The sequence below is a fragment of the Vombatus ursinus genome, unplaced genomic scaffold (assembly GCF_900497805.2).
Source record: "Vombatus ursinus unplaced genomic scaffold, bare-nosed wombat genome assembly UNPS02011613.1, whole genome shotgun sequence".
Lineage (NCBI taxonomy): Eukaryota > Metazoa > Chordata > Mammalia > Diprotodontia > Vombatidae > Vombatus > Vombatus ursinus.
Window position 1 is genome coordinate 4,073,384 of NW_020951391.1, and position 22,230 is coordinate 4,095,613.

Genomic DNA, 22,230 nt, shown 5'->3' on the forward strand with positions numbered 1-22,230 from the left:
GTTCTCATTTTAAATCTAATGTCAAGATCCTGATGATTTTTGATAGACTGCTTTAGAAAACAAATATGACTCATTTTATGTAATAGATACATTCAGGCAGCAAGCCTTTATTGAGTGCCTTCTATCTGCAAGGCCGAATGCTAGACACAAGTGGGAAGATAAAGGATGGTGGGTTCCTTTCTTCTGTGATCTAGAAGAGGAGATTTGTACATACGTGTTATTGCTGTTCGGTTGTTTTTCAGTCATGTCGGACTCTTCATGACCCCTACTCAGGGTTTCCTTGGCAAAGATACTGGTGTGTTTTGCCATTTCTTTCTTTAGCTTATTTTACAGATGAGGAAACTGAACCAAGAAGGGTGAAGTGACTTGTGCAGGGTCACACAGCTAGTACGTGCCTGAGGTCAGATTTGAACTCAGGGAGATGAGTCTTCCAGACTCCAGGCCCAGCACTCTATCTACTATGTCACCGAGCTGCCCTGTCTGCTACGTTAGGTTAGATTTCAAGTATTTTAGGGAGTGGGTACAAATGTGACATGTCTGTGATCCCCATCACCCAAATTCCTGAGTATTTCATAATATGTGGCTATGCTTGGCACTTGCCCCTGAATCTAGCAATTAGTCCTAAGGGCTGATCTGTGATGATATTGTAACTCAGATTCGGCCTAAGGTCCTTATATGATGATTCTTTAACATACTTCTGGGAATATGTTTGAGAGAACCTTAGGTATTATAATATTTTAAGTTAAGTAGCCTTTTGTGGCCTAGTCTGGGGAAACTAACTTCTATTTCTGTAGGAAAATTGGTTCTAATTCCAAGCCACAAATGGAGAAATGCACTTTCAGCAAACAACCTTTTCCTAATTTAAAGCCTCCTTGTACCTCTTTCATTGTTCAGTAGAGAACTTCCATCAGAGAAATTAGAATCATTGTATTATGGTATTTCAACAATCTCATTTTACAAATGAAAAAAAAAAAGCCTAAAAAACAAACACCTGAACCTCAGTGAGTTTAAATGATTTGCCCATGATCACACAGGTAGTAGTGAAAGAGACACGATTCAAATCTGGGACTTGTAACTGAATTCAATACCATTGTACTCTACCCTGGAAAGACTTCACCTGGAATATTATGTTGATTTATGGATGCCATGTTTTTGAAAGGATACTGGTAAGCTGAAAAGTATTCAGAAATGGGTGAAGATGGGGAAAGGTCTCAAATTCACTCTCATTCATGTGAAAATGGATTAAAGGAATATTTAGCCTGGAGAAGAGGAAATTTGGCTGGGTACATGGTAACCATCTTTAAGAATTTGAAGGTTTACTGTGAAAAAGAGAGTAGACAATAGTCAATAAACATTTATTAAGTACCTACTATATGCCAGACACTGTGTTAAGCTCTAGGGATAAAAATAAGAAAAAGGAAGACAGTCCCTGATGTTCAGGAGCTTACAATCTAAAGAGGAAATACGATGCAGAAGATGAAGCTGAAAAGGAGGGCAGGACCACCAGAGGGTACCCAATGTAGGGGGACATGATGTTTAATTGGAGACATGATGTTAGTGGAGTCGGAAATAAACAGAGCAGCTGATGGGAAATGGAATTAGCTGGACAATCCTGAGCCCTCTACAAAGGGAATTTTGGGAGGAGTTTATTGTTGTGCCCCCCATACCTTCATCATAGGGGAGATGCAGCTGAGGGGGCTGAGGAAGTATTGAGTATCAAAGTGTTGAATCAGAACAGGCTTTTCTGTTTGGACTGAGAGGGCAGGACGAGAAGCCCTGGGCCCAAGTTGTACAGAGGCAAATTTCGGAAGAACTTTCCAAAAATCAGAATGATGCAAAAAATGGAATGAGCTATGTGGGTGGGTAGTAGGTATTCCTCCACTGATGGTCTGCCATCAGTAGCTTGATGAGTGAGCATCAGTCACTTAGTAAATAAACATTTATTAAGCTCCTACTATGTGCCAGGCATTGTGCTAAAGGTTGGAGATACAAAGAAAGACATAAAACAGTCCCTGCTCTCAAGGAGCTCACAGTCCAATGGGAGTGATAACATGCAGGCAGCTATGTACAAATAAGGGAGATACAGGATAAATTGGAGATGATCAACAGAGGGATGGAACTGGCATGAAGGGGAATGAGAAAGGCTTCCTATAGGTGGGATTTTAGCTGAGACTTGAAAGAAGTCAGGAAAATCAGGAAATAGAGAAGAGGAAGGAGAGATTTCCAGGCATGGGAGAAAGCCAGGGAAAATTCCCAAAGATGGAGTATCTTGTGTGAGGAATAGCAAGGAAGCCAGCAATGCTCATCTCAGCATAGTCATGATAGAGAACAGCTGGATGGCACAGTGCTGGGTCCATCTGAGTTCAAACCTAGCCTCAGACACTCACTAGCTATGAGATTCATTTAACCAGTGTCTGCCTTAGTTTCCTCAATGGTAAAACGGGAATAATAACAACATCCCCTGCCACCCAGGGTTGTTGCGAGGATCAAATGAAATAATATTTGTGAAGTTCTTAGCACAGTTCCTGGAACATAGAAGGCACTTAATAAATGCACTTTTTTTTGGCGGGGAGGGGATTCTCATTTGCTTACTGGTTAAACTAGATGACCACTGAGGTCTCTTCTAACTCTGAGATTTTGTGATGCATCCAATTACACCATTCTGTCCACTTTACATTTCCACTTAAAAGAATTAAAATGAAATTCAAAATCTTTTTATTTTCTGTCTTAGCAATATTAGTATCATGTTTGATACCAAAGGAGAGAGGATAGAGAAATGATTGGTTACAATAAGGTTTCACCATTATCTTTGGATTAAATTTGTTTGTTCATGCATGGCAAGAAACAGGTGAACAGTGGCTTTGTCTCAGCATTCAAATGCAATCCTCACATTTATAATATGTTAATTGTCTCCATTCCTGTATCTGTGTTCTTCTTGAACAGACTTGAATAGACCAAGATCTGTTTTTTTTCAGTTGGCCTCTTCAAATTGGTCTTTCTGTTAACAATCAGGTAGCTACGTTCGATCTTCTGCATCATCCCTTGAAAATGCTTCAGCTAGTCATTTTTAGGGAAATGTGAAAAGATGCGATCTTGGGCCATTACAGTGAATTTTCTGTTGATTTAAATGTATTAAGTTGTCAGAAATGTGATTATAACAGAGGTCAAATCCCATTTTGAGAAATAGCATTTGAATGGGAATTTCTGCAAAATGCAAAGATAATCAAGTCTAGGCCGATGGCCAGCTTATTTTCGACTGTAGCAAATACAATGGAATTTCAGGGCAGGAAGAATTGAGATCGTTTCTGGGAGTTTATTGTAATGGGTTTTGACCTGCAAAGACTTAAAAAAAAAGTGTAAATGCCCCAACTGAAGTGGTTTCTGGTGCTCATCTCTTAGAGAAAAATATTCTTTGTGAGGTGAATAAACTTATCTTAGAACCATTTCCTAATTCTCATTTCCCAGCCTGCTTGAATAGTTAATTCTCTTTATTCAGATGAGCCAGTTACCTACCAAGTGATTCATCTTCCTATCACTATGAAGGCCTTGTAATACATACTCACTTGTGAAAAGGTTGTGCTATATACTCACTTATTAAGCTCCTTCTACGTGTGTGGCATTGTGCTAAATGTTGGAGAGAGAAAGAAAGGCAAAAGATAGTCATGTAGCTTGTATATGTCAAAAAGGAGACTTGAACCCAGGTCTTTCTGACTCTGAGACCTGCTCTATCTAAGTATACTATGGTTATCACTAAGATTATTCCTTAAAAGAATTAAAATCAAAGCCTTTTAATTTGGTCTTTCTCAATTCCCATTTCAGGAACATTATCCATTCTCCTCTCACTTCCCCATTTCACCTCTTTAGTGAAGGTGCTCCCCAGAATTTTATCCTGGACCCTCTTATCTTTTTGGCTCATAGCTCTTAAGGATGTGTTATAAATGACTCCCAAATCTATATTTTTTTGTTTTTGGTTGTTTCAGTTGTGTCTGACTCTTCACGACCCCATTTGGGGTTTTCTTGGCAAAAATACTGGAGTGGTTTGCCATTTCCTTCTCCAGTTCATTTTGCAGTTGAAGAAACTGAGGCAAATGGGTTAAGTGACTTGCCCAGGGTCACACAGCTAGTAAGTGTCTGAAGCCAGCTTTGAACTCAGGAAGATGAGTCTTCCTGATTCCAAACCCAGTGCTCTATCCACTGTACCACCTAGCTGCCCACATAGCTATATATCTAGCCCTAATTTCTCCCCTGAATTCTAGTCACCCATTATCAATAGCCTATTGAATATCCCCTTCTGAATTTCCCATTGAGAACTCAAATGCAGAGTGTCCAAAACAGAACTCATCACCTTCCCCCTAAACCTACTATTTGCAATCAAACTTCCCTATGTCTGTTGAGGGCTCCACCAGTCACCCAATCGCTTGCATTTCTAAGCTCAGAGCTGTCTTTGATTCTTCCTTCTCTTCTCCCCAACCCCATATGATCAGTTACCAAGTTTGATTAATTTTACCTTCCCAACATCTCTTACTTCTGTCTCCTTCCCTGCAGTCTCATAGCCAAGCACTCTAGTTCACACCTCCTTCAACCCTCTAAATTGATGAGGAATCCTGAACTCCTCCCTCTTCCATTTCCAGTCTGTAGCCAAGACCTGGCAATGTTACCTTTATAATATTTCTCATATATGGCTCCTTCTTTCCTCTGCCACTGTCACCCTCTTGGTTCAGGTCCTCATCACTTCACTCCTGGGGTGGTACTTGCTACAAGTCTCTCCAGAGTTCTAGTTCCTCTTCTGTTTAGTAGCTGTCTGAGTGATCTTCCTAAAATGCAGCTGTAACCATGCTGCTCTTCTATTCAATAACTTCCTGCGGCTATCTATCACCTCCAGGATCAAATATAATATCCTCTGTTTGGCATTCAAAGACTTTGATAACTGCCTGCCTGACCTACGTACCTTTACAGTCTTCTTATGCCTTCCATCCCTCCACTTTCTCTGCTATCCAGGGAAGCTAAGTAGTTTGCTTAATGCCAGACATCGGTGGGATTTGAACCTAGGTCCTATGATTTCAATGCCAGTTCTCTTGCACATGTACCACTCTTTGTCTAGCCCAAGGGTGGGGAACCTGTGGCCTTTGAATCCAAACTTCACAGAACAAATCCTCTTAATGAAAGGATTTGTTCTGTAAAACCTGGACTTGGTCAAAAAGCCACCCTAGGGACCTAGAAGGCCACATTTGCCTATCACCCATTTCCAATCTCTCCCAACCTTAAAGCCCACCTTGCCTCTTGCCATTCCCTTTTTTGGCACATGCTATGCTTTGGTCTTCAACACTGCCTTCTGCCTTGCTATTTATTTATTTATTTATTTATTTGCTTCATTGACTTGGCCAATTCTTCTGGCTCCTGGTATTGGCTAGTCGCATTCTACTACTTCTCTATTCTCAATATCTGAATTCCCCTTTTATACTGCCTTCCTCAGCGCTACCTTTTCTAAGCCTTTACTCTTCCTGTGAAAGAAGGTTCAATCATCCATCATGATGACCCTGGCTGGACTCAGTTCAAGGCCCTCCCAAAGCAAGGCCATAAGAATTAACACAAGAGAATCTTATAGGAAACTAGGGACCTGGGGCAGTATTTTGATTTCTCATGGGAATACCCTCAGCTTCATCTAGTTCAGCCAGTGACCATTGTTCCTGACCAAGTTTCCCAGGAATGTGCTGATAAATGTTTAACAACTAGCTCAACAGAAAAAAGATTTTTTTTTCTTATTGCATGGGACACACTTTTAAGTTTAGTCGGAATTAACGTTTTTCTCAATTACTTTCTTATGTCTAGAACAGTGGTATCAAACTCAAATTGAAAAGGAGACCACTAAACCATATATAAGTTCCCTGTGGGCCTTATATTGACTTGGTTACAATATGTAATGTTTTCAATGTTTTATTGGATTTTTATTAATTTTGTTAAATGTTCCCCAATTATATTTTAATCTGGTTACTTGGTAGTTGATACCTCTGGGCTAGATAATCAACAAAACTACAACTCAAACCCTAATTTATAGAGTTTGGTGAATTCAAAGGTGTAAATGGTGGCACTGAAAATTTAACAATCGACTGGAATGCTCAAGCTGGCTCCAACACACACCTGAAATTTCCTCATTTTTATCCTAGCTACTCTAAGAGGCTTTCCCAGGGCCATTGACAGAGATAAACTTGTAGGGACCCATGGCAGGTTTTTCTGCAACACATATCACCTTCACACTTATTCCTTGTCTCTGAAACTCCTTAGAAATCAGTCAAACAACAGGTCTATATTAAGTGTTCATGAAGTGTCGTCTGTCATAGTATAGAAGGTAGTTAGCAGGATGTGCTCATATTTCTTTCTTTTCTTTTCTTCTTTTTTCCCCTTTCCTTCCGAGGGTTGCTTGAATCAGGCAGCCCGCAGTTTGCTCAAGTGGCCATGAGATGGCACTCCAACATCCTTGGTAGCCAAAACTATATTCATTGATTCATCCGGCAAGAGTTAATCGAGTGCTAAATGTGTTGCAAGGTGCTTCAGGTGCTAGGCTCTGTGGAGGATAAAAAGAGGAATAAGATGCACTTCTTGGCCTCAGGAAGATCACAATCTAGTTGGGGAGATCCAGAGCACAGCAATTTAATACACAATGGAGTGTGAAGGGAGGCTCAAAGTGCTCTAAAAATTCAGGAGAGGGGGGTGTCACTTTTAACAGTTAGCTTCTCCTCAGGTGAGCAGGATCTAAAGCTTCAGGAACCTCCTTTGGAAACAAATTCAACTTTTCATTGACAAAGTAAAAGAGTACAATGTGCATAATTCAATTCAATAAACAGCTACGTGCCCCAAATAGGAAACAATACAGACTCTTGTCTTCACAGAATTTACGGTCTGTGCAGTGTTTTGGGTGGCTGGGATTGAGTTTAGTACTAGAGAAATACAGTGTGGTATGGTAGAAAATGCATTAGACTTAGCACCAAAAAGGATCTGGGTATGAATCATACATCTGACACTAACTATATGATCGTAGTAAATATTTAACTTCTATGTGTGTTGGTTTTATCAGCAAAATAGGGTTAATAATAAAGGAATAAATGGAAAAAGTATTTAAGTGCTTTTGCTTGTTACTCAGTCATTTTTCAGTCATGTCCGGTTCTTCATGACCCAATTTAGGGTTTCCTTGGCAAAGATATTAGATTAGTTTGGCATTTCCTTCTCCAGCTCATTCTATAGATGAGGAAACTGAGGCAAACAGGGTTAAGTGACTTGCCCAGGGTCACACAGCTAGTAAGTGTCTGAGGCTAGATTTGAACTGGGGAAGATTAGTCTTCCTGACTCCAGGTCAGACAGTCTATTCTCTGTGCCACCTAGCTGCCCCATTTAAGTGCTTACTCTGTGCCAACACAATAATGAAGAATTTCCTACCCTCATGGAGAATATATTCTAATGAGGAGTAGTATCCAGGGACAGGTGTTTTGTTTGAGAAGTCACAGAGATAAAGAGTACAATAAGATAGGCAAGAACTTTCCAGAGGCAATAATAGTTTTGATTGGATTCAGTTCTGAGAGCAAGAGCTGGAAAATAATAGGGCATTTTGTTGTAACTTAGAAGCCAGCTTGGTTGAAGAAGGGGATGCACTATCCCAGAAAGCACCAAACTGGATGGCTTAGCTCCTGAGGGCATAGTCTTTATTTGTATGCACCTTATAAGAATATGTGAGGATCAAATAAGAAAAGGTATATAAAATGCTTTGTAAATCCTTGAACACTGTAGTAATATGAGCTAATTTTTTTTATTATTAGGATATGAGTAAGTACATTGGAGAGGTCAGACAGAGGGTATGAGAAGTTCCAGAATCATGTCTTGCTGGAAGAATTAATTCATTTTAATAGATAAGGAGAACTCCAAGAAATATCACTTAAAACAATTTATATGGGGTAGGAGAAGAACAAAAAAAAAGGAAAGGGACATAAAGAACTGTCCTAAAAGTGGAAGTGTTTACACCTAAACATTTCTTGTACTCCCATTATGATACTACCTGAAATTTTTCTCCCTCTACATTTTGCACTTCTCATATTATTCTTTCATACTATATTATAGCTCCTTGTGTGCTTGTCATTTCTCCCTTACTGGACTGGGAGTTTCATGGGGGAGGGGACTATGGCTGCTGCTTCTTTTTATCCCTCACAGCCTGGCAGAGTTAAGTCAACAACCATTTATTTAAAACTTAGTATGATCCATTGTGTAAAGCATGAGAGATACAAATGCATGAAAAAAGGGAGACCCTGCCCAAAAGGAGCTTACATTCTAATGGGGGAAGATGACAGATAAAAGGGAGCTGAAAAGGGTGGGAGATGGGAGAACAATGAAAAAGGATGGCTTGCCTGGGCCGTTTCTCAAAATGAAGTCTCCAGGAGAACTTACTAATGGGAGAAGGGGGCCATAGTGGCAGATGAATGGCCCCAAGTGAGAAGGCCAGATGGGATAAGGAAATTTCAGCAGGAGAAGGCAGCTGAGGCATGATGGATGAGTCTGGAGCATCAGAAGCAGAACCAGAAAGAAAGATAAGACAGATATTTTCTCTGAACCTCTTTGTTGAATTCAAAAGAATCTAGTTCAATTTTCTTGACCCTGCCTTCCTTCGAGGTCTAAGACCAAAGGAAACAAATCCTCATGCTGCTTTGGCCCTGAGGGAGTGGTCCAGATATTTAGAGTATTAGGGACTGTGCTAAGGAAATGAGGGTCAATGGAAGGGATTGAGAGTATTAAATTTGAAGGAAAGTAAGCTGAGCGGGATTATTGTAGTTCTTTTCACATATTTTAAGAAAAATTGCCACATGGTAAAAAAAATTAGACTTTCTATTTGGCTCCAAACAACAGATCTGGGAGCACCAGGTAAAATTACCAAGAGGCACGTTTTAGGTTGATATAATATGAGGGAAATTTTCCTAATCAGTAGTGATGGCCAAAAATAATATGTAATGGAGTGCTTCAGGAAAGAGGGAGTTGGTTTTGTTTGTTTGTTTGTTTGTTTTTTGCAAACTGGATGGCTGCTGGATCATGGATCTTCAATTCAAATTACTTTGTACTTACCTTGCATTTACTTTGTATGGATTTTGTATCTATGATATTTGTAAATGTTGGTTTCCCCTAAATGTAATCTCCTTGAAGGCAGGGACTGTCTCATTTTTGTCTTTGTATTGTGAACAGGTAGCACAGTGCCTAGGACATAGCAGGTACTTGATAAATGCTTGCTGATTGAATCACTGAATTTTATTAGGGTTCTACCATGGGCAAAGCATGTTTCTAAGCACGGGGAATACATATACCAAAAAAAAAAAGTTCCTGTCTTCAAGGAATTTATATTCTACTGGAAAAAATTTAGAGACAATTCTTGATTAGGTACACGTTGTGCTAAATGACCTTGGAGGTCCCTTCCAATTCTGAGATTCTGTGCTTCTGTAGGTCGGCCTGGAAAGCTCCAGATGTTCTGGGTTTTTGTTCTCTATTGAAAAGCCCAGTATGCTTGGGCCTGCATCCTAGATGTCCAGTCTTTGATTAGATAGCAACCTACTTCATCAAAATTCATTTGTTTTTTGGGACTTCCCCTCTAATAGCGCCTGAAAGACCTGGGGCTCCTAGCCCTCTATTCAACAAAGGCTCATTTTAAGACAAGAAACAGACAGTTTAAAAGGCATTCTCATTTTACTTTTTCAAAATGCATTACTTTAGAGTTGCCTTACTTCTTGTGTCTATTTGCTATCCCCTATCTTTTTTTAATCTTTTCTTTTTCCTACGCAAATGAAGAAAAGTCCTTATATTTTGTCCCCGCCCAAACGTACTCCATGTTGTTTTTATCTGAGGCATGATCTATTATCCTGATGAGCTACCTTTAGCAAAGTCATTGCTATTCTTCCTGTTTTTTCGAGAGAGAATCTTCCACATTTTTTTCTCCCATCCCGTTTTCCATTCTACCTCAGGATAATACCAACTATTGCTGGCTTGAGAAGAACATGTTACATAACAAAGGTACTCACTGTGTTTAGAATACAAAATCGATTGCTAATTATTTAAAGAACACCTTCCTCCCCCCCATTTGAATGTTAACATTGTGCCTTCATAAAGAGGTACATTATTAATGAGCAAATCTTTCATTAGGAATGTTCCAAGAGGGCAAACAATGGGAAATTCACTCTGCGAGATTTACTTGTTGTTCCTATGCAGAGGGTTCTGAAGTACCATCTCCTGCTCCAGGTATGTAATTTGAAGTGATTCCCCTCTCTGCTCCCATTTCTTTGAAGAAATTGGGTGTTGCTAGAGAGCTTAATATACACTTTGGTTTATTGTTGTTGTTGTTGTTGTTGTTTTTCTATAAAGTCAGCAGGGCATTTTATCTCTTGGGTTCACATTATCCTTTGCCCTTGCTATTTTGGGGAACTCTGTAAAGCTGATTATTAAAGGAATTTAATAAGCCCAGGGCCCCAAACTAGGGAAAAATGTTTTCTCTAACCATCAAACTATGTAGTATATAGTTAACAAACTCCCACGTAACTTCATTTGCCCTTTTCCCTCACACCCTCCAGATCAAACATTGCTCAAAAGACAATACAAATTAGGTTATCTTTGTGTGGATGAAAACTATCATTAAAGTACAAACAGCAAGAAACAAGGCTTCAAAGAACACAAACAGTTTAACAGGTAATAATTGGATAGAGGAGGTAAGGGAGAGTGGTGGTGAAAAGGAGAGTGGATAAACTCACCAGATCCCAACAGGGCTAGGAGGCAAACACATTTTTCAAGGTAAACATCAAGTTGTGTCTAAGAAGATGACAACCTAAATTGATTGACAAGATAGGCAAGGATCCAGCTGCTCCTAATTATAATCATTCCAGAATAGTTCAGTCTTTCATTTGCCATTGACTGCCCCTACTGTATCCCATGTCCACACTTCTCACTGGAAACTCTCATTTCTGGCTTCCCAGTCTGGCTTTCCAAAGTCCTCCAACTTCTCCTTCAAGCTGGGAAAACTCACATTTCCCTGAAGCCCTGATCCTGATGAGAGACTATATTACTTAAAAAAGAGAAATTGCTCTACTGAAAAGAGCCATTAGTCATTAATTCCCATTTCTGTAAAATGCTTCCTTACCTATACTTCTTAGAATCCTTGGCTTCCTTTTGGTTTTGGTTTTACCTCCTATGGGAAGCCTTCCTTAATCCCTCTATTAGCTATTAATATTCTCCTCAAAATATCATGTGGAAGGGGGGAGAGGTAGATTATGTGAATCACTGATCAAATTGAGGAGATTCCTAAGTCACCCCATAAAATTATAGGGTGTAGATTATTGGCAGTTCCTGAGCAAATTGAAGGCATTCCTCAATCAAACTGATGAGGTTACAGGGCATTTCCCAGTGGCAGAAGGCAAATATGGAAGGCCTAGTGCTTGGCTCCTTCAGGATCAACAATACCCCCTTGTGTCCTATGAACAAAGTCTGCCTATTTATTCTGGGGGGCTCTCAATTCTATAGGACTTGCTGTTTCTTTGATAGGTGTAAAAACCCAAAGACAATTAGGAAAGAAAAACAAAGGTAAAAATAAAAGCAAACAACTAAAAGTAAGAAAACAAATAGTGAAAAGGAATGGAAAAAAAAATCCCTGCATCCTTTCATCCTTAGAGTTGAAACCTGGTGCCAGATGAACTCCCAATACTTGTTGGTCTCTTCTAAAAGGGACAGGATCTGGGGTTGATTGCATATTACCCTCTTACTCTCCAATGAGAAAAACAACTATCCTAGATGAAAATTCCTACTATGGGTCCCTTCAGCACACAGGAATAACCCATAAATTTCTCTAGCATATCCATCCCTGCTCAGGCATAGAGCATTCTAGATAGAGATCTGGACAAAAGTTTATCTAGTCTACAGGACACAGATCACCTTCAAATCTCTTCAGAGGATCCATGTAAAACAGAATACCTTCCAAATGTAGGTCTGAACTCACCCATACTAGGTCAAGCAGACTAGCTCAAAAAGGAACTGAATAGATCTGGATGAGCCCCAAAGATGTATGAGACTTTCAGAAAGGGGTTACAAGCTTGGAATGGGTAGCAAATCATTTATTCACATCCCCAAACCTTTCACAATAATCTGTATTACCATGGTAACAACACCTTATCCCTATGGTAAAACTAACCTGTTTCTAGGTAGTCCAAATCTAAGCAACCTGGTCAGGAGCTAATAATGGTTCCCAAACCCTACAATTTTACCAGGTTGCTTAAGAAATTCCTCAATTTTTTAAGAGATTCTTCCGATCTAACCAGACTCCCCCTCCCCAATGCATATAGACACTTATCCAATTACATGTTCTCTCCCGTCCCCACTCTCAATAGAATGTAAGTTCCTTGAGAGTAAGGGTTATTTTCATATTGTCTTTGTTTTCTCAGTTCCTCACACATAGTAGGGGCTTAGTAAATGCATCTTGGATGGAGTGGAATTTGACAAATTCTCATTCTACTCGTGGCAATTCTCTACCTGTCAGCAACTGAATGGGATTGTCAAGCATCCCTCTCTGCACCTCAATCCACACCTAAGATTTTATTTGTAGCTTTAAAAAAGGTCTGGTGAACTAGGAGTTTTATGAAATAACAACATTAGTCTCTTTACTTCATCAGGATAAACTCAACTGGACTCTACCATCTTCTGAATTGCTTTCTGCTATACTAAATTACAATAAGACCTATTTATTTTAAGATGATTCTTGTTATAACCCACAAGCTCTTGGTTTCCACAGTTAGCCCTGTAATGAGGGTGGAGAGTCTTATAAATTTAATTTGATAGCTGTGCCAGGAGACTCATTAGTTCTGCTCCAAAGAAATGCCTTACTGTATTAGGCTGTCAGCCTTGTTGATGGTTGTGAAATGTCATCTTAAAAAGATCTACCACCTGTACGGGAAATATAATTTTTGACTCTGCTTTGCTTTGTACGTCTTGTATATTAAATTTCTTGAAGTATGTCCATAAAAATATTAGTCATCTGTATTTTGTTCTACTGAGAAATCAGAAAAAATCCAAGCCTTGATTATTTCTTAAAAGTGCATTAAAACATTTATGAGCCCCAAACTGAAGGCAACATAATCAGATTGTGGTTTATGAAAAAATGATTAGGAATACGCAGTCAATCAGTGGCCAAGGCATCAGAGAACTAAAAACACATCCAGAGGAACAAACCGAGAGGTTCTTTTATAACTTTGGAGTTATCAAATCCCTACTTAAGTATAGGGAAGGTATGTTTTTTTTTTTATAAAGTAAGCAATACTTCAGCCTTTTTAAAAAGTTTTTTTAACTTAACTTTTTTTGTGTAACATATTTGTATATATTTTTATCTCTAATATATATTTTTGAAATTCTCAGAATTTCTTCTTGATTTTTCTATTAAAAAGAATGGTCAAGAAAATCCATTTCACTAGCATTGAAATATGTTGCAGGAAATGCTTTCATGTCGTTGGATTCTATATATGGTTCATTACATTTTTAAAAAATGACCATTTTAACTTGCCAAAGGAAAGGAAATAGTGATAATAAAATGAAATCCCAGTAGGTCAGGATACTTACAAGTTGGCAGTCCAGGGAAGGAATGCTATGGCCTTTTTTTCATATTGTAGAAAATGACTTCTTACTTCCAAAAGGAAAAATATATATTGTTTCGAGAATCATCACGCCTTTTTAGGCTAGTGGGTTTTCCTATTACAAAATATTTCTTTTGGTCAGTGTCCACTTCTTTTTCTGCTTCTATAAGACTTATTCATGATGTTTACAATAATAATAATAATAATGTTTATATAGTGCTTTAAGGTTTGCAAAGTGCTTTACTTAGGTTGTCTCATTTGATCTTTATAGCAATCCTGGGAGATAGGTGCTATTATTATCCCCATTTTACCACTGAAGAAACTGAGACTGAGAGGTCATACAGCTTGTGATTGCGGTAGCATTCAAATTTAGGTCTTGACTACAAGCTGAATGCTCTAGGCACTGTACCACTTAGCTCTCTCTACAAGAGTGATCATGTATCTATGTATTTGTAGAGTGGGTTTTGCTTTTAAAGGGCTTTTTGTACATACACTGCCATCATTTGTTTCAAGGGTTGTTTTAAAAAATAGCAATGTCTTCTATATAACAGGAGCTGGTGAAACACACGACTGATCCCACTGAGAAGGCAAACCTCAAACAGGCCCTTGATGCAATGAAGGTAAGTAAAGGGCGTCAGATCCTTGCTTTCATCCCACGATATGGGATTGTAAACTTTAAGCAAAACTAAACCTTAAAAGTCATTTAGTCAAACATCATCATTTTACAGATGAGGCCACTGAGGCCCAGAGAGGTCAAGCTATTCACCCAAGGTCACACAATTCATAAGTAGCAAGTAGCACTTCCAGGAAGTGAAGACTTGTCCCTAAATATAGAGATCTTTCCAATATACCTCAAATGTTGCTGTCTCAAAATGACCTTCTTTCCCCTTTGCATTGATTGATGGCTTAGGTATTTGTAGTAGATTTAAAAACTTTTAGATGGATTGATGTAATTTAATGAAAGACATTAATACCAGTGGGGACTTCTTAATAACTTCCATCAGAAATGATTCTCTGTAGAAAGCTCAGAGACATGTCCAAATAATGTAGAACAGATTATTTAATCTGGAAGTTACTTTGATTATACTTAAACACTTGAGAGGAAATAACAGTGATACTAATAAAAATAATTTGATTTATATTGCAAGTTTTAGCAGAATTTACATTGCAGAATTAGAGAATTTCCAAGTTGGAAGTGACCATCTGCTTCAACTCATTCCTGATACATACAACACAAGAAGCCATCCAACCTTTGTTTGAAGCCCTTCTATGACATGTTCAGATGCTGTCTGGGGGCAGCCCATTCTGCTCTGGGGTGGCTTGAATTGTTCATCATTCCTGTATGTCAATCCCAAATTTACCTCTTTCAATTCCCACTTGTTACCTCTAATTCTACCTTCTGGAACTAAGCAAAACCAGCCAAATCCCTCTTCCATGGGATAGCCTTTCAAGTACTTAAAGGCATCTGTTGTTGTTGAGTCGTTTTAGTTGCGTCTGACTCTTTCTGATTCCATTTGGGGTTCTTCTCAGCAAGGATTCTGGAGCAGCTTTCCATTTCCTTCTCTAGCTCATTTTACAGATGAGGAAACTGAGGCAAACAGAGTTAAGTGACTTGCCCAGGGTCACATAGCTAGTAAATATCTGAGGCTGGATTTCAATTTATGAAGATGAGACTTCCTGATTCCAAGTCCAGTGCTCTATCCACTGAGCCACCTAGTTGCTCTTTTTCTTCAGTCTAATCATCTTCATTTGCTTCAATTGATTCTCAATGGTATAAACTCAAAGCCTGGTTCATATTGTCCTTACTAAAATATGGTGCCCAGAACTGAGCAAAATACCTTACTTGTAGGATGTGGTAAAGTACAGTGGAATCATCAGCTCTTTATTCCTTGAAACTTTCCTCTTATCATAGCCTAAGTTTGAACTAATTTTCTTGGCTGTCACAACACACTGTTGATTCATATTGAACTTATGGTCATCTAAGACTCTAATTTTCCCTTTTTAGACAAATTGATGGGTGAGTCATGCCTTTCTCAACAAGCAAATATGCTATGTTAAATATGTATATATATGTATACATATATATGCATTAGAATTATGGTAATTAAAAATTTTAAGTAAACTCAAAATCCAACAATATGAATTAGATGTGTTGGAAAAACAATTGAAATGAAATTTCATTTCTAAGAACAGCTTTCTTTCTTTCTACTTTTCTTAAACACAACTGAAGTCTAAGTTTATATGAGAGCTAAGCAAGAATACCAAAAATTAGTTTCCAATTATGCTCCATGAAAATGTCGTTGGGGATCTTAATTGTATGCAAGCAAAAGACAGTGAGTACCAATGTCAGTTACAATTCACACATGAAATGTGACTTTTGTTATAACATCAGGCCCAAGTTTCTTTCTGTCTTTCCTTATGGGATTCAGTCCTAGTTCCCACTGTTCTTTTTAATATCACCGTTGGTGGGAGGGCTATAAAAGACACATCTGTTTGTTAACCTTTAGGATATACAGATTTCCTGTTTATAAACACGTTGTTTTCAATATGGAAATTCAGTCATTCTAAACAAAGCTCAGAATTGTTTTCTGCCAGACATCCGCTGCTGTTCCAGATGAATTTAAGATATAAAGAGGCAAGAGACGAACTCAGAACACAAGAAAATCTAGAGCAGATATAATAAAAATAGCTAGGAACAGTACAGACAGATTAGCTAATATTGTTTTCTCCAAAATAAGAAAAGACATTTTTAAATAGGTTAAGGCACATGGAGAATCATGGTAGGTAGGCTTTTGGGGTTCATCTTTATCCACGTGAATGCCTTTTAGTTTCTGACCTCTCTCCTTTTTTTAGATCTGCAGAATTAAATTTTGTTTCTTAACTGGGTACTCCCTGTTGGTTAACTAGGAGAAAGAAGGGGTTGCATAATATAGCTCAGCTCAACTTCTTTTCCAAACTTTTAAGTAATTTCTTTGTGTGTTTCATCCCCTACTCTCTCCCATGCCCATTACTTATGTAAAAAGTTGAATTCTGTAGAACCCAATTTTTCACTCTTGTAACAGGTCCTGCCGACCTATTTTCCTTTCCTTTATTCTACATAGCACCCCTCTAAAGGCAACGATATTCTTGGGCTGTACAGAGGTGAGGTAAAGGATGACTTTGTAGGTCCCCAGCTGTACCATAGATATGTCACTTTCTAAAAATTCCCTGTGAGATGCCTTAAATATGTAGGATACAAGGCCCTTGGGTGGTCATTGGAAAGTAACACTGATTATGCTGATTCTTTATGATGTCAGAATCATTGAATTTTTTAAAAAATGCATCATTTCTCCCATTTACCAGAGTCAGTGCTCTTTTTAAACCTTTCCTTGTATTCTTTAGGACTTGGCACAATATGTAAACGAGGTGAAGAGAGATAATGAGACCCTCCGTGAAATAAAACAGTTTCAGTTATCCATAGAGAACTTGGTAGGTGACTTTTTAACCTTCAAAAAGATGGGAATGGGTCAGTTTTCTGGAACTGCCTTTATAGCAATGCATTTCCCAGTGTTCCTTCACTATTGTCCATTTTCTTCAATTGCTCTGTTTGATTGACATTTGCTTTGGGGAACCAGCTCTCATGATTTTTAATCATTAATCAGGTCAGCTTCAAAAACTCCACCTTTTCAAAAGGAAATAAGCTTACATTTTAGATCTTGTGTAACTTAACTTCTTCTGATCTAATCCCCTTTTTGACCTGGAGAGAGATCTGATTTTCCCACTAAAAGCTCTACTTTGCCCCAGTCTCTCAATGGATACCCCAACATCAAAAAAGGCAAATTCATTTTCAAATGTATTGCTTGATCTCAGGTTCTCTGGACCCAATGCTATAAAAAATGTAAAATTATTTCAGTGCCTATATGATAAACCAGTTAGTCCCGGGGAGGGTGGGGAGGAATTTTTTCCCCCTCAAGTCTCATTCCTGTTTGCATGTGTCTATGTAAGAGTGAAACTCCACCTTTTATGTTTTTAGAATCAGCCTGTCTTGGTGTTTGGAAGACCTCAGGGAGATGGAGAAATCAGGATAACAACCCTAGACAAACATACCAAACAAGAAAGGTGAGAGAAATGGAGTCATATGTGTCTTAATAAGAATTAATGAGTATCTAAGGATTGAGTAAAAGAAAATAAAAGATGAAAACCTTGAAAAATTCCTCTTGCAGGGTAAGGTGGAGAGAAAAATGAAGGAAAGATGGTCTCATAATATTCTATTTAGTAACCAGTTCAGCAGTATTCTAAGGATAGTCAACCTTTCATCTTAGTGGTCTGTTTTTTGTTGCTTGAGTCTAACTTAGACTTCATTAGGGAGGAAGTAAGTTTTCAATGTGATGCATGGAAATGGAGACATACCATTCCCATGAATATTTAAGGGCCAAGGTACCTCTCTTAGAAGTACTCCAAGTGGTCCATGAAGTGTTTATTAATAACTTAATATTGCATTTTGTAGTCCCCTTTTACAATGATCTTTGGACACTAGGGAAAACAAGCTTGATGGGGAAGTCTTGTTTGGAGAACAGCCCACCTGCTTCCATGTGATCTCTTGTCATTTTACTTTTGTTTTGTTTTTCACAGGCACATATTCTTGTTTGACTTGGCGGTCATTGTGTGCAAAAGGAAAGGTGATAACTATGAGATGAAGGAAATAATAGATCTTCAGCAATACAAAATTGCCAATAATCCTACAACTGACAAAGAAAACAAAAAGGTGCTGTCATCTTAGATGCTGACAAATGTTATCAACGGGGAACTTTTTAACCGACCCGTACAAGTTGAAGATGCAAACTTCTGAGACCTTGTGACATCCTTGTGATGTGGCTGGATGCTGTCAAAGTAGATGGGGTTTCAGTATAAACTATTGATTTTAACTGATGACAATACATATTCTTGAGTGTGAATAAAGAGAGGTCACAGCTCTGACTGAAACAACCACACAGCCACAGCCTGGGTGATCACATTAGTTCAGGGACCTTAAGAGTTAACGAGGATCTCTCTGAAAACAATTTGGATGCATATGTTGGTGTAGAATTGAGGCAGCTAGAGGTGGTGAATCAGAGCATCATAAATTTAGAATTAGGAGGGGCCTTTAGAGGCCATCGAGCCCAATGCTCTCATTTTCTAGCTGACAAACTGAGGCACAAAGGGGATCAAAGCCTTGCCCAGGATCACCCAGTCATTAAGTATAGAGTCATGGACTTGGAGTCAAGGAGATCTGGGTTCAAAACCAGTTTCTGATACTTGCTGGCTGGGTGACATGGGGCTGGGTCGTTGAAGGACTCCTAGCCTTAGGTTCTTCAATAGCAAAATGGAAATGATAATAGTGCCTGCCTCACTAGGTTGCTGGGAGGATTGAATGAGATAATGTGTCTAAAGCGTTTTATGAGCCTTAAAGCATTCAACACAGGGTCATGGACCTAAAGCTGCATGGAACCTTGGAGAGCATCCATTCCAGCCTCCTCATTTTGTAGATGAGCAAATTGAGGCCAACAGAGTTGAAGTCACTTGTTCAAGGCCGCGCAGGTAGTAAGCAGCAGAGCCAGGCAGTCAGTAAGATTATAGGAACTGAGCATCACAGTATCGTACATTTAAAACTAGAAAGAACCTCAGTGGCCATCTAACCTGACTCTTCCATTTTACAGATGAGTAAACTGAGGCCCAGAGAAGTGAGAAGACTTGTCCAAGGCAATACAGGCATCGAGTGTCAGAACTGGGATTTAAACCTAGATCTTCCTGACTCTAAAGTCACCAAGGCATCTAGGTAGCATAGTGAATAGAGCACTGGGCCTGGAGTCAGGAAGATCTGAATTCAAATCTGACCTTAAACATTTACTACCTATGTGACTCTGGGTAAATCACTTAACCTCTATTTGCTTTGATTTCCTCAACTGTAAAAATCGATATTATAATAATATCTACCTCTCACAGTTATTGTAAAGCTCAAATGAGATGATATTTGTGCTAGTGCACAAATTTGTGCTGTATACCTATTCCAGGTGTATAGAGAGCTTTATTTTTAATTCTGTGTGTTATGATCAAATGTGATGTTGCTGCCACCACTGCAGATGGCTAAGTCAGATGCTCGTAGTGGGTACTTGTGGCCAGGTATGGGTTTTTTTTTTAAAAAAGGATGTTAGTGGGATTTCAGAGAACATGAAAACACAGCACTATGTATTAATCAGTGAATTAATGATTCATTTCCACAGTGGTCTTATGGCTTCTACCTCATCCATACACAAGGACAAAATGGACTGGAATTCTATTGCAAAACAAAAGATTTGAAGAAAAAATGGCTTGAGCAGTTTGAAATGGCACTGTAAGTATCCCTGCTTCCAAAAGTAACTTCCTTCCCTGCTTAACACCATTTACAAATCATGTCCACCTGGGGCCATCCTTGAAGAGCTGGAGGAGGCTCCCTTCCCTCTAACCTTGGAGGCAGCCTGTCTGCCTGCTGGCTTCAAGTGCTCACAAAGAAAGGCCTTCCCTGAACCACTCTAAAGAAAAGAAAGAGGGAGCCATGAGCTCTCTTTTGAAGGCCTTCTCCTCTGCTGGGATTGTTTTAATGCTTCAGATTGCCACAGCTTCTGAAAATATCAAATGTTCAACTCACAAAAATTGCCCATGATTGTGACCTTTTAAAGCTCTGTCTTTGGCCCATTTATTGAAATGTCTTTTTTAGGAGAGATATAGAAGTGCTGACTTTTTCCTTGGGCTCTCCTCCCCCACCTATTCCCATGTTTTTAAAGTAATTTATCATTCAAATTGCTTTCCTGTTATAAAGGAGAAAACCCCTATCAACTTTTTTTCAGACTTGTTTAGAAATTATAAAGCTCAAAGAGATATAATTGTCCCATGACGCAGGCATTTCTCATTCATTTTGGCATCTACAGCTTGAAAAGTACACAGTAAGTGGGGAGGCCAGATTACAAGTCTAGGCTACACAATTTAGAAACACTATCATCTCCTCCCCTTTGCTTTCTGGCTTCCCTGGCTTCCTTCAAGTCTTGACTAACATCCCACCATCTGCAGGAAGCTTTTCCTGATCCCTCTTAAGGCTAGTGCCTTCCCTCTGAGATTATCTTCAATTTATCTTATACATTTCTCATTCATACATAGCTGTTGGCATGGTATCTCTCCCATGGGATTGAGAGCTCCTTTGAGGACAGGGACTATTGGTGAGTCTCTTTGAATCCCTAGCTCTTAGCATGGTTCCTGACAGACACATAGTAGCCACTTAATAAATGGTTGTTGGCTGACCGTGTGAAGTCGTCAGTGAGAAAGATGATAACTTGAGCAAAAACCTAATCTGAAAATGTGGTTTTGGAATCAGTTCCATTTGAGCACAGGAGTCCTTGAGGATCATAGGAAAACTTTGTGACTCTTATTGAAATTCCTTCTCAGTTGGAAATGAATTTTTTTTTTTTTTACTATAGTTTTGGTTGAGGGAACACAGTGGTTTGTTTAATAACTTATCCATCATCTTCTTCTACATCTGTTTCTTTGTATGAATACAAGGGTCTAATGCAAACATAAATGCATAAAGTCCTTGGGTCTCAGCCAGTGAACCATTCTAATGTCTGCCTATCTTTGGAAACATAATTTAGTATTCCCAGTTATGATAATTGAACATAACAGGAGAGGTGCAGTGAGTTCCTGCACCAGCCAGTCCAAAGGGACCCTTTCTGGTTTGGCACTAAGGATCATGATTTGGTGGTTTGGCTATTCATCCCTTGAGAATGGTGAGCCACATCATAAACCCACAATCCTATTTAATGCAGTTGCATGTGATGGACAGTTGCAGGGGCCTGGCATTTGAGGTTCCCCTAGGCCAGTGAGACTTAAACTAGGTGAGCCAACCTATTCTTGGGGAAGAATGGCATTACCACTCTTTGGTGAGCTACTATGTAAAAAGAAGGGTGGCATAATGACCAGAGAGGGCTGGCCTAGGAGCCACGAAGACCTGGGTTCAAGACTTGTCTCTGTCATGAGTGACAAGAGGCAAATCGCTTAACCTCTAGATGTCTCTAAGCACCTCGGTAATTCTGTGTAAGTAAGTAACAGAAGAGTTTGAAGTTTGAATTGGTGAAGGAAATTTCCTAACTGGGAGTTCCTCACATAGGTGATATCAGATTTCTCATACATATACCTTATACATATAGATGCAGGCATTCATGAATGCATATATGCATAGATACATTTGCACATATGTATGCTGGCGCTCAAACACACACACACACACACACACACACACACACACACACACACTCACACTCACAAAGAAGGGCTTTCCTGAACCACTCTAAAGAAAAGAAAGAGCGGGCCATGAGCTCTCTTTTGAGGGTCATCTGCTCGGCTGGGATTGTTTTAATGCTTCAGATTGCCAGAGCCTCTGAAAATATTAAATTTTCATACAGACATATATATATGTATATATATATATAATGTTCTATCTATCTATTTATCTATCTCTAGCTCTATCTACCTCTCTTTTTTCTTCCTTCCTTCCTTCTTTCCTTCTTTCCTTCTTTCTTTCTTTCTTTCTTTCTTTCTTTCTTTCTTTCTTTCTTTC

At 38.9% G+C, this 22,230-nt stretch overlaps 1 protein-coding gene across 1 annotated transcript in view; it reads left to right on the plus strand.

Annotated features, from left to right (window-relative positions):
- The window catches only part of VAV3 (vav guanine nucleotide exchange factor 3), a 465,753-nt gene that overhangs the window by 242,047 nt on the left and 201,476 nt on the right, over positions 1 to 22,230 (plus strand). The window contains exons 10-15 of the mRNA XM_027856780.1: positions 10,165 to 10,260; positions 14,180 to 14,248; positions 17,010 to 17,096; positions 17,641 to 17,726; positions 18,240 to 18,372; positions 19,868 to 19,977. Coding sequence (XP_027712581.1) covers positions 10,165 to 10,260; positions 14,180 to 14,248; positions 17,010 to 17,096; positions 17,641 to 17,726; positions 18,240 to 18,372; positions 19,868 to 19,977 — 581 coding nt within the window. The remainder of the gene's footprint in view (positions 1 to 10,164; positions 10,261 to 14,179; positions 14,249 to 17,009; positions 17,097 to 17,640; positions 17,727 to 18,239; positions 18,373 to 19,867; positions 19,978 to 22,230) is intronic.